A 12,448-nucleotide genomic window follows, 5' to 3' on the forward strand; every position below is an offset into this window, starting at 1 on the left:
ATGCAAAGGAAATTTGCCAAATAAAAATAAATGAAAGGGCATTTCACTCATAAATAGGTATTAACCTTATTTAAAAGAAAAACCAAGCCAGGCGCTGGGTCACGCCTGTAATCTCAGCACTTGGGGAGGCCCAGCTGGGATGATCCCTTGAATCTGGGAGTTTGAGACCAGCCTGGGCAACATAACGAGACCGCCATCTCTACGAAAAACTTAAAAATTAGCCAGGTGTGGTGGCATGCACCAGTAGTGCCGGCTACTCAGAAAGCTGGGGTGGGAGGATTGCTTGAGCCCAGTGGTTGAGGCTACAGTGAGCTATGGTCGTGCCACTGCAGTCCAGCATAGGTGACAGTGAGACCCTGTCCCAAAACTAAAAACAAAAGCTCACGCCAGACAAACCTTGTTATATGTTTCAAACTGGAAACAGTAGACAAAAGCCTAAAATGTAACACATAAGATAAACCTTCCTTTAAAAGAAAGTGCTTAAGTTTAGTAGTAAATTACCATAAAATTGGTTTTCTATTTCCTGGCGCCTGAAAAACATTGTCAAGGAACCGCCTTTTTAACTTTGCAGTTAGGCTAGGGCTAAGTGGCTCACATCTGTAATCCCGGCACTTTGGGAGGCCAAGGCAGGAGGATCCCTCGAGCTCAGGAGTTTGAGACCAGCCTGGGCAACATAGTAAGACCTCATCTCTACAGAAAATTTTAAAAATTAGCTGAGGGTGGCGGCATGCACCTGTAGTGCCAGCTGCTTGGATGGCTGAGGTGAGAAGATCACTTAAACTCAGAAGGTTGAGGCTGCCCTGAGCTGTGATCATGCCATTGCACTCCAGCCTGGGTGACATAGCAAGACCCTGTCTCATAAATAAATAAATAAATAAATAAGAAAATTTGTAGTTAAACTGATGAGTAAGTAGTTTGCTATAATTTACAGAAACTTACTTTGTTTTGCTATAGCTCTTAGAAGCTAAGGACACCTGAATTTGGTTTATATTGATGAGACATACATCTGCAGTTGATATTATAATAAACTTATAGTTACTGTTCTAACAGCCTCTCCATTTGGATAACATGCATATAGTATAATAATACAGCTACAGGAAAGATGGTAAAAACATAGACAGCTTCAAACTGTACATTTCCCAACCCCATGTAGACTTACAAATGTTTGCTTCATTTCACACTTTTGCTGTCTATGTATTTATGTTGGGCTTTAAATTCGACTCCAGGTAAAGTATGCACTGTGCTGTCTTCATTTTTCTAGCCTGCCTTGAGCAATTTGTTCTGTAAGAACCATTAGAGCTGTAAAGGAAGTCCTTTGGAAAAGAACATCTTATAGATAAAACTTTAGTTTTTTTCTCTTTTTATTTTATGTTATTTTTTAGAGATAGGGTTCTCACTGTATTGACCAGGCTGGTCTCGAACTCCTGGCCTCAAGCAGTGCTCCCATCTTGGCCTCCCAAAGTACTAGGATTACAGGTGTGAGCCACCGCACCGTTAAACTTTAGTTTTTAACTTGGTCCCTTGTCTTAGTGACTTTGTATACAAGGAGAAAGTATGATGATGTGTTTGTGTATGTATGAGAAATAAATGCTCCTTCTCCTTCAGCCTCAGGAACCAGGCGGCTGTGGCTTTGCATACTTTGCTGAGCCAGTTCTTGGTTAGCCATAGGAAATGAGATTAATGCCAGGGATCTAGGAGAGGGCAGAAGAGACAAGTCTGAGTGTGATATTTGTGGTATCCATCCCTTAGTTCTGCAGTCCAAAGCCCCTGATATTTTTTTGGCTCTTTTCCATCACAATTACTTAGTGATTTTAAGACATATTCCTGCCCTTGATAATAACTTGGGAAACTCAAAATTTATAATTTTCTCTCCCCCTCCTGATAGGTGCTGGATAGTTTACTAGTCCAGTATGGAGTGGTGGAGAGCTGTGAGCAAGGTACATGTCTTCTGAATTGCTTTCAAATTTGTAAAAGGAAGGAAGTAGAAAGAAAACTAACTTTTATTCTCTTCGTTTTTCTCTTCCTCTAGTGAACACTGACTCGGAAACTGCAGTTGTAAATGTAACCTATTCCAGTAAGGACCAAGCTAGACAGTAAGCAGCTTGAAATTTTTAATCTATATATAATAACTAAGTTAAGTACAGTAACATATTTTGCGGATTTCTCAGTTGAGAAGGGCTGGTGGGTGGCAGAGAGAAACTTTATTTTACAAAATTTGACCCTGTAATCGTGCCTTTCTTTTTAAGTTTGAATGTCTAGTAAAAATCTACATTGGTTAAAGTTGTATTACATTTTCAGTATATCTTTAATGCCAATAATAGAGTGGTCTAGTATGAAACTGAATCACACCCTATTTGCAGAAGCTCTGGGCCTTGGTATTGTTGCCAAATAACATAAAGTCTCTCCCCCTCTTGTATGACACATATATTATTGCTATTTCATCTGAAGCTGGTAAGTTGGATCATGTGTTAAACAAGTGTTAAATGTTAAGTCTTCTTACTCACTGATTACCTGATTACCATTGTCATTTAGGAACGTGCAGACGTTGGATCAATGTAATTTGCTCTTAGATTTATGGAAAAAAATATATTCCAGTGCAGTAAACAGGCAATACTTTACAGATCAAACAGTCTCCCCTAGCAAAAGATAATTCTGTAGGCCCAAAATGATCTAATAAACTAAGCCCTAGAGAGAGAAATGGGGGTCCCACAAATATGGCCTTTAACAGATCTGCTCAGAATATGAACATGAAAGAATGGCATACAAAGTACTCAGTAGCACAGCACTGGCTGTTAGCTGACTATGGAAGCCTGAACTACCTACCTCCAGATACCATACTGGCAGGAGCAGGCTGACTGTCCTCTGTGTCAGAAAGGTGAAAGAAAAGACCACACTGGCTGACTCTGAGCCCTGAAGGGGAAAGGTAAAACGAGCTGCAAGAGTAGGAGCTCAGCTAGGTTACTAAAGGCAGTACTCACTCGGGAGGGACTATGAAAGGAAAGATAAGACTGAGAAGAAGATGGAAATGTGTATAAGGTAAATGGAACTTTATTTGTAAAATCAATAACACTCACATGGTTCAAAATATAAAAGATTTGAAGATGCACATAGTACAAATCTTCCTCCCAGTATTATTCCCTAACTACCTCATGTCTTGGGAGATAACCATGTGGAAAACAAATGCTACATGTATGTATTCCTCCTTTTACACAAATGATACCATAACATTTGAATGTTTTGTGTATATAAATATATTTTTTATAGTTACATAGTATTTGATTATACAGATATGGCATGACTTTGATTAATCGCAATTTGGATATTTAGGTTGTTTCCAGTCTCTTGCAGTTATGAACAATATTGTAGTGAATCTGTTTTTGCATGTCGTGTGTATGTAAGCATGTATCTAGATGATAAATTCCCAGAAGTAAAACTGCACTTTAAATTGTGTTGTAGAGCTTGAGATAGTTTAAATTTCCATCAGCATTGTGGGGGAAAATCTTTCTCCAATTCTCCCTAACACAGGACTTTATCAAACTTTGACAATCTGGTATGTGAAAGTGATATCTCATGTTAATTTTCACTTTTCCCATAAGTGAGACTGGAGGCTTTTAATATGTTTAAACACATTCTGTATTTCATCTGTTTGTATCCTTTGTTAATGTAAAATTTTTTGGCAATTTATATAAGGTCTCGGACATTATGGAAATTGTGGTATGAGTCATAAAACAAATTGATTTTTCTTTCTCTTCTTTTTTTGACTAATTTTGTTCTTTAGTTGTATCATGTAAGAAGACCAGGAAAATTTTACCTTTTATACCCTCACTAGAATGGGGGATAAAAGTGAGGGCAGTGAGAAAGCAGAGGCTCCATATTGGTTTTTTTTTTTTTGAATTAATTTTTTTTGCACACAAAAACAATAAACATTTTCTAAAAATACATACAAACAAAAAGATGCGTATCAAACATATTAGGAAGGTTACACATGGGAAGTCGGGGAATAGAAATGGGGGGTGGGAGTTAAAATAAATGAGAGAGGGACTTTATATGGATCAGTGATAATAACTCAATCCTCTATTTGACAAAGAAGAGGGAGAAGGAAAAGGAAGAAAAAGAAAGTGGGATAAAGGATCAGAAAGGGAGGAAAATAGAAAAAATTAGAGTATGACTCCAGGGTAGACCTGTTTTGTTGTCACTGAGTTGGTTGGTTGGTTTGTCTGTTGTATTTTTCATGTTTCACCAAGTTGGCCAGACTGGTCTCGAACTCCTAGCCCGAAGTGATCAACCCGCCTCGCCCCCCAGAGTGCCGGGACCACAGGCGTGAGCCACCACGTCCAGCCCCCACATTGCTTCTGGCCTCCGTGGTAGACCTCCCAGACGGAGTGGCCGGGCAGAGGCGCTCCTCACTTCTTCCCAGACACGGGGCGGCCGGGCAGAGGCGCTCCTCACTTCTTCCCAGACACGGGGTGGCCGGGCAGAGGCGCTCCTCACTTCTTCCCAGACACGGGGCGGCCAGGCAGAGACGCTCCTCACTTCTTCCCAGATGATAGGTGGCCGGGCAGAGGCGCTCCTCACTTCCCAGACGATGGGTGGCCGGGCAGAGGCGCTCCTCACTTCCCAGACGATGGGTGGCCAGGCAGAGGCGCTCCTCACTTCCCAGACGATGGGTGGCCGGGCAGAGGCGCTCCTCACTTCCCAGACGGGGCGGCCTGGCAGAGGCGCTCCTCACTTCCCAGACGATGGGTGGCCGGGCAGAGGCGCTTCTCACTTCCCAGACGATGGGTGGCCGGGCAGAGGCGCTCCTCACTTCTTCCCAGACGGGGCGGCCAGGCAGAGGCGCTCCTCACCTCCCAGACGATGGGTGGCCGGGCAGAAGCGCTCCTCAATTCCCAGACGATGGTTGGCCGGGCAGAGGCGCTCCTCACCTCCCAGACGATGGGTGGCCGGGCAGAGGCGCTCCCCACTTCCCAGATGGGGAGGCCGGGCAGAGGGGCGGCCGGGCAGAGACGCTCCCCACCTCCCAGACGGGGCGGCGGCCGGGCAGGGGCTGCAATCCCAGCACCCTGGTAGGCCAAGGCAGGCGGCTGGGAGGCAGAGGCTGCCGCGAGCCCAGACCACGCCACCGCACTCCAGCCCGGGCAACACCGAGCACCGGGTGAGCGAGACTCCATCTGCAGTCCCAGAACCTCGGGAGGCTGAGGCGGGCAGAGCACTCGGCGTCAGGAGCTGGCGACTAGCGTGGCCAACGTGGCGAACGCGCGCCTGCAGTCAAAGGAGAAAAAGCAGGCAGCGGTGGCGCGCGCCGGCTGTCCCAGTCAGTCCGCGGCGCGGGCAGCAGTGAGTCGAGTAGATTGCAGCCTGGGCCACAGAAGGAAAGAAAGAAAGAGAGAGAGAGAGAGAGAGAGAGAGAGAGAGAGAGAAGAAAGGAAAGGAAGGAAGGAAGGAAATATTGTTTTAATTTTTATTTATTTTGAGGCTGGGTTATGAGACTGGAAGGAAGGAAGGCAGGCAGGCCATATTGTTTTAATTTTTATTTATTTTGAGGCTGGGTTATGAGACTGCCAGTCTTTTTTTTTTGTACTTTTTTGTAGACATGGGGTTTCACCATGTTGCCCAGGCTGGTCTTGAACTCGTGGGCTCAAGTGATCTGCCCACCTCAGCCTCCCAAAATGCTGGGATTACAGGTGTGAGCCGCTGCACCCGGCCATGTTTTACTTTACAAAGATTTATACTGAATACTTGGTAGAGCCAAGTCCCTGTTGGAAAATATGCGATGATGTGATAAACCCAAGGATATTTGGAGATTGTCAGAGGCCTGTTGTTGTGGCCTTATTTGAAAACTTAAATTAGCTAAAGGGAAACAAAATGCTTATTTAATAGTTAATGAGTTGAATGGGAGAACATAAGTTGGAGACATAAGCTATATAGCTTTGAAGAGGCATAAGATGAACTTTGGTAAGGATAAAGTAATTGACATTTAGCCTTCCTCCTTTAAGAACAACAACAAAAAAAGCATTAAGACTGCAAGCACAGGAAAGGTAGACTGGCTAGTCAAGGTAGAATTATTGCTGAAAAGAATCCTAACCATGACAGCAAACTGAATGTAGACACACTGGTGTTCTCAAATTTCTTTATCTTAGTTGTTAAGAGATTGGTAGGCTTCCGTTGATCCCAAGGAGGAAGGAAAAGGCTGTTAAGAATTGTGTAATTTAGTAATTAGGTAACTTAAATAAATTAGGCATTTTGATTAGGGAAGTAGTCTTCATATCCTTTGTTCTAATATTCAGTCAGTTAACATTTATTAAATACTAAATACTGACCAAAAGTTGCCAATAAGAATATTTGGAGAGGGACTGCCTAATTTTAGTTCCTGCCTGTCAAGTGGCCTTATAAGAATATTGTTCTCACTCCCTCTGTAAGAATTCAAAGATTGAGAGAATTAGAAAGCAATGAGGTATTTTAAAAAGTTAATCTAAGGAGTGGAAAACTCAGTTTTGTGTTACAGTTTTAAAAAAATTGTTATCAGAGTTTTTTAATAAGCTTTTAAAAGGGATATGGAATATGTTTTCATTCTGTGAGGAGAATTAATTTTATTTGAGAGGCATTGGGTGTAGTAGAGAAAGTGTAAACACCAAAGTCAGGTAGCCCTGACTTAGTAACCTTGACTTCCGAGCTTTGGTTTTCTCAGCTACAAAGTGAAGATTAAAGAGAAACAAATATTTGTGCATATATGCGTGTATTTATAGTTTAACCCACTGGTTCTGGGCTGCTTGGAGCAGTTTGAAGTGGTTTGAGCCTTCCAGGACCAGACTTTCCAGGACTTCCAATGAACCCTGTAGGCCTGCTCCATGGGCTCCAAACATGACAGCCTGCTGCCTAAACCAATCTGGTGTCATTTCTCCATGCCTTCCTTGGTAGGCCACCCAAAGCTCAATCTTTAGGTAAAAGGGCTATGCTGATAATTCTCAATTTTCTCTTTGTAACATCTGTTGTTTGGAAGGCTATGTGACCCTGATGTACTTGTGAAAGTATGAGTGAGCTTGGAGGTTAAGAGTTCAATTCCAGAGCCCAGTTGCATGGAATAGACTGTGTGCCACCACTTTTCTAGCTGACTTTGGTCAAGTTAATCTATTACGGTTCAGCCCCATTTCTAAAATGGGAATAACTGTAGTCTTTAGCTAATGAGGCTACTGAGAAAAACTAAGATAATGCCTCCAAAACATGTTTCATAATACCTATAAGGTAGAGCTCAAAAGTTAGCAGCTGTTATGTATTTTTCCAACATGTTTGATTGCTGCTTCTGCCCCCCGTTATTGTTTGGTATACTTCATTTCCAGTGATGGCTGGTCACTGATGCTGAGGAGCCAGGGAGCTAGTTTTAACGTGGTTGTAGCTGCCTCTGTTACTTAAAGCTCTATGAATGTCACTTAAGAGGAGTCCTCAAATATGGCTATGTCTTTAAGACACAATTTAACGTGGAAATTCCTGCCACCTTGTGGCTAAAATAAATCAAAGGTTAATAGCACACATATTATAGAAAATATTAATACATGTGTTCATTTTAGGCTTAAGTCTTGAATTATTAAAATAAAAATTTGACAAGTTTAAATTTCATTAGTTTCATTAAAAATGGAAGTATGTGTTTAGTGAATGCACCTTTTCTTGTTCCTCAGAGCAAGAGAGGCTCACTTATTTCCTTCCCTCTTCCAGAGATGTTGAGATAAGCCAGTCAAGGACAGACATTACTCATGAGAGGATTTGTCATGTGTGACAAAGAAATAACCCCCTAGAAAATGTGTAGACATTGAGTTCTTATACTTTCTTTTGTTTGGGGTTATTCTGATGTTTATTTTTGTTAGGGAAAAAGAATGTTTATTCATACTTTGAAACTATCATTCTGAGGCAGGAGAATTGCTTGAACCTGGGAGGTAGAGGTTGCAGTGAGCCGAGATCGTGCCACTGCACTCCAGCCTGGGCAACAAGAGCAAAACTCCATCTCAAAAAAAAAAAAAAAAGGCTGGGCACGGTGGCTCACGCCTGTAATCCCAGCACTTTGGTGAGGCCGAGGCGGGTGGATCACGAGGTCAGGAGATTGAGACCATCCTGGCTAACATGGTGAAACCCCATCTCTACTAAAAATACAAAAAATTAGCCAGGCGTGGTGGTGGGCGCCTGTAGTCCCAGCTACTCTGGAGGCTGAGGCAGGAGAATGGCGTGAACCCGGGAGGCGGAGCTTGCAGTGAGCCGAGATCGCGCCACTGCACTCCAGCCTGGGCGACAGAGCAAGACTCCGTCTCAAAAAAAAAAAAAGAAAGAAACTATCATTGCAGTTCCTTTGTATCACTGTGAAGATCTGTATAAGGTAAATATGGTTATGTTTAGAAGTGTTTGAAGCAACTTGGCCAGTGGCTAAAGGTAAGAAAATTCCCATTTAAACTTTAACAATTACATAAATAAAAGATTTATTTTGGAAAAAGAAATAAAGCAGTGAGACAAAGGATTTTTTTGCCATTCAGGGATAACCACTGTTAAATTTGCCATAGAGTTTTGTAGACTTTGTCCCATGCATTATAACTTTCAGAATTACAAAGATCATTCTGCAGAGTTTTGTGGGTTTTTCATTCAGTGTATTTATACTGATTCTAATCTCTGCATAGTGTTGGATCCTCACCACAGTTTCCTATACCGTCTTCTGTTGTGCATCATCTAGGGTATTTGCTCATACCGTTTTGTTTTGTTTTTAGAACCAATTTAGTCATGAAGCCTTACATTTGGGCTTCATCTATATTTATTTCATTAAGGTACATCCTTAAAATCATATTACCCAGGCTTTCAATAATGATTGCTGAGTTGTCAACCTCTTATTCTTCATACAAGGAGATAATTGAATTTATGACTTTTCAATAATGGGTTAAACCTCATTTTGTGAGGACCCTGTATTATATACAGGGTGACATCTGGGAATAAAAAAGAAGAGATTTTTAGACATGGAATTTTATTTATTTTATTTTATGAGACAGGTTCTCATTCTGTTGCCCAGGCAGACTTGGAAGTGCAGTGGCACAATCATGGCTTAATGTAGCCTCAACCTCCTGGGCTCAAGCAGTCCTCCCACCTCAGCCTCCCAAGTAGCTGGGACTACAGGCATGTGCCACTACACCCAGCTAATTTTTTTTTTTTTTGTAGAGACAGGGTTTCACTATGTTGCCCAGGCTGATCTCAAACTGCTGGGCTCAAGTGATCCTCCCTCCTTGGCCTTCCAGAGTGCTATAATTAGAGGTGTGAGCTCCTGCACCCAGCCAGGCATGAAATTTTAGAGCTGAAAAGGACCATGAATCTAATCTTTTAGTTTTATAGGGAGATGGCTAATGCCAAACAGGAAAATGACCTTTGGAGGATAACGTGGTTATTTAATGTTCAAGCTGGACTAGAATTCTGGTCTCTAGTCTGTATTCTTTTTCCACTATTCAGCTCTGTATGTGTGGACTCTTGGGTACGTTTAACTTGTCTGGGTCTCATTTCTTCTCCTTTTTTCTTTCTCTTTCCCCCCTTCCTCAAGTTGAACTGCTTATTGTCTCTATTGAGGTCCATTTAGCTCTAAATTGTGGTCTACCCCAATGAATAATTTTTTTTTTTTTTTTTTTTTTTTATTTGGAGACAAAGTCTCATTCCATCACCTAGGCTGGGGTGCAGTGGGGCAATCTTGGCTCACTGCAACCTCTGCCTCCCAGATTCAAGCAATTCTCATGCCTCAGCCTCCCAAGTAGCTGGAATTAATAGGCTCACGCCACCATGCCTGGCTAATTTTTGTACTTTTAGTAGAGACAGAGTTTTGTCATATTGTCCAAGCTGGTCTTGAGCTCCTGACCTCAAGTGATCCACCCACCTTGGTCTCCCAAAGTGTTGAGATTACAGGCATGAGCCACTGCACCTGGCCCCAGTAAACTTCTTATCAATACATTTAAATTCTACCAACTGGCAAAATTACTCAGCATCTTCTCAGCGACCCTTAAAATAGCACCAAGAGCAAAGAGTTAAGTAATGATGACAGGATCCTGGTCTGGCGCTGTGGCTCACGCTTGTAATCCAAGCACTTTGGGAGGCTGAGGCGGGTGGATCACTTGAGGTCAGGAGTTTGAGACCAGCCTGACCAACATGGTGAAACCCCGTCTCTAGTTTAAAAAAAAAAAAAATACAAAATTAGCTGGGTGTGGTGGTACACACCTGTAATCCCAGCTACTTGGAAGGAGGAAGGAGAATTGCTCAAACCAAGGAGGCGGAGGTTGCAGCAGTGAGCCGAGATCGTGTCATTGCACTCCAGCCTGGGCAAAAAAGTGAGACTCTGTCTCAAAAAAAAAAAAAAAAAAAAAAAAAAAAAAACAAAACCAGGATCCTGAGTAATATACATGTTGGATAAACATCTTTAAGTTCTGTTTAACTGAACACATATGTGTCAAATAATTATGATAGTCGTTCATCTCATGTCTTGCATCTATGGTGGGTTTGGTGAAAATACTAAAATTTTTTTCCCCATGAACTCAGCAGATCACCATATGACATAGCTGAATAATAAACTTTGTGCCTAGAAAGGTTCTAGTAGTTGACTTAAATTCAGTAATTTAGGAGCTGCAATCATGAGAAAGCCACCATTCTACATGTTAAGTTCCTCCTGTACCTTTTCAGCTGTGTCTGAGTGTGGATGGAGCACTGTGGTTTGAGGGGTTAGGAACTCTGCTTAGATGGCAATTAGGCAGTCAGGTGCACACAGTAGTGGCTGTCTGCATTCTGCCTGGAACAGCCTGAGTTTAGAGCCACTGGGGCCCAGAAGGTACACTGGGGACTAGAGCCCCAGGCTACCTGACCTCTTCAGTGAGAGAATCTTTTCTTTTCCCCACAAAGAAAAATCTTTTTAAAGCAGCACAATAAAAGTTAGAAGTTAGTTTTTGCCAAGTTATAAAGTTGTTTCTTGTGATACATGTGACTATTTAGATGGTTCTAGAATATAGAAGCATCTGGTAACTGACGTGTGTACCTTTTACCCCAGGGAGAATCATATCTGTATATGTCTATCTCACTCAAGAAGAAAGTTATCTACCATTTTTGTAACACTAATGACTTAATTTACTAGTCAAAATATACTTACTCTCTTCTGAAGCTGGCAATATGCCATTTATAATGAAAAAGCCTAGACTACCTTTTATGCCTAGATGTAATTGATGCCTTCAGTAGGTTCAAGTTTCCTGATTTTTTGAAAGAACCTTCAGTGATCTGTTTATTCCCAACTTTAAAAACATTTAAGGCCAAGTGTGGTGGCTCACGCCTGTAATCCCAGCACTTTGGGAGGCCGAGGTGGGTGGATCACCTGACGTCAAGAGTTCAGACCAGCCTGGCCAACATAGCAAAACTCATCTCTACTGAAAATACAAAAATTAGCTGGGGGTGGTGGCGGCGTGCGCCTGTAATCCCAGCTATTCAGGAGGCCGAGGCAGGAGAATTGCTTGAACCCAGGAGGTGGAGGTTGCAGTGAGCCAAGATCTCACCACTGCACTCCAGCCTGGGCAACAAGAGCAAAAGTCCATTTCAAAAAAAAAATTAAAACTGTTTTGAAAGAATCTGTAGTTGGTTGACTCTTCTGCAACTCCAACTTTTTATAACAAATATACACCATAAATAATAAAATATATCAGCTGTTGTCTTCCTTTAGAAATAACCAAAATATTTTAGGGCCCTTAATCCACATTCCCTTAAGAGAAAAAGGGGACAGGAGGAAAGTACAGCATTAACTTAAGGTGCTGTCATCAAGGCATTGGCAAAATAAGTGTGGCATGTGTCAGCTATCATCCTCTGAAGCTTATGAAAAGAATGCCCTCTGACATAGAAATCACATGGAAATATCCCAAGACATTGTGTTTAAAAATAAGCCACAGAGCAGTGTACATCACAACCCCAATTATGCTTTTAACGAAGGAACTGAACGTGAATACATGTGTTTGTAAACATATAGAAAGGACTGGTCCATTTGTAGAAGTACTGCAGTGAGCAGCAGTTCTGGGAAGGGCCTTGGAGGGTTGGTGATGGTGCCAGAGCAACCTCTTGCTATTTTCTGCATGACTGATCTTTTACAATAAGAGTTCATTCATGTGCCAGAGAAGGCAGGACGGTGATAGAAGACTGAAGTGAGAAACTGAGAATCATTCTGGGCCGGAGAATGTCAGCGAGTCCTCTGTCTGCTTGCCCAGGTCTGCCTTCAAGGTCCTAGCCCTCAGTGACCTTTTTGGTGCTAGAACTGTCTCCCACTCCACCCCCTTTTTTCTGTTTAAGTAAGAATTGAGAGTAGATTTGCAAATAAAGCAGTGTATAAGCCGGAAACGACCACACCAAGCAACTAGAAAGAGACCATTTTATGCCTGTTTTTCTTTCCCACCTCAGGTGAACTCAGGGCCATTGG

General features: G+C 42.2%; 1 protein-coding gene across 2 annotated transcripts in view; it reads left to right on the plus strand.

Moving 5' to 3' along the window:
• IGF2BP3 (insulin like growth factor 2 mRNA binding protein 3) overlaps positions 1–12,448 on the plus strand; it is a 159,974-nt gene that overhangs the window by 107,224 nt on the left and 40,302 nt on the right. For both annotated transcript variants that reach the window (XM_030796215.1, XM_030796216.1), the window contains exons 4-5: positions 1,886–1,937; positions 2,030–2,093. In XM_030796215.1, the coding sequence (XP_030652075.1) occupies positions 1,886–1,937; positions 2,030–2,093 (116 nt within the window). The remainder of the gene's footprint in view (positions 1–1,885; positions 1,938–2,029; positions 2,094–12,448) is intronic.

Source organism: Nomascus leucogenys, chromosome 17, assembly GCF_006542625.1.
Source record: "Nomascus leucogenys isolate Asia chromosome 17, Asia_NLE_v1, whole genome shotgun sequence".
Classification (NCBI taxonomy): domain Eukaryota; kingdom Metazoa; phylum Chordata; class Mammalia; order Primates; family Hylobatidae; genus Nomascus; species Nomascus leucogenys.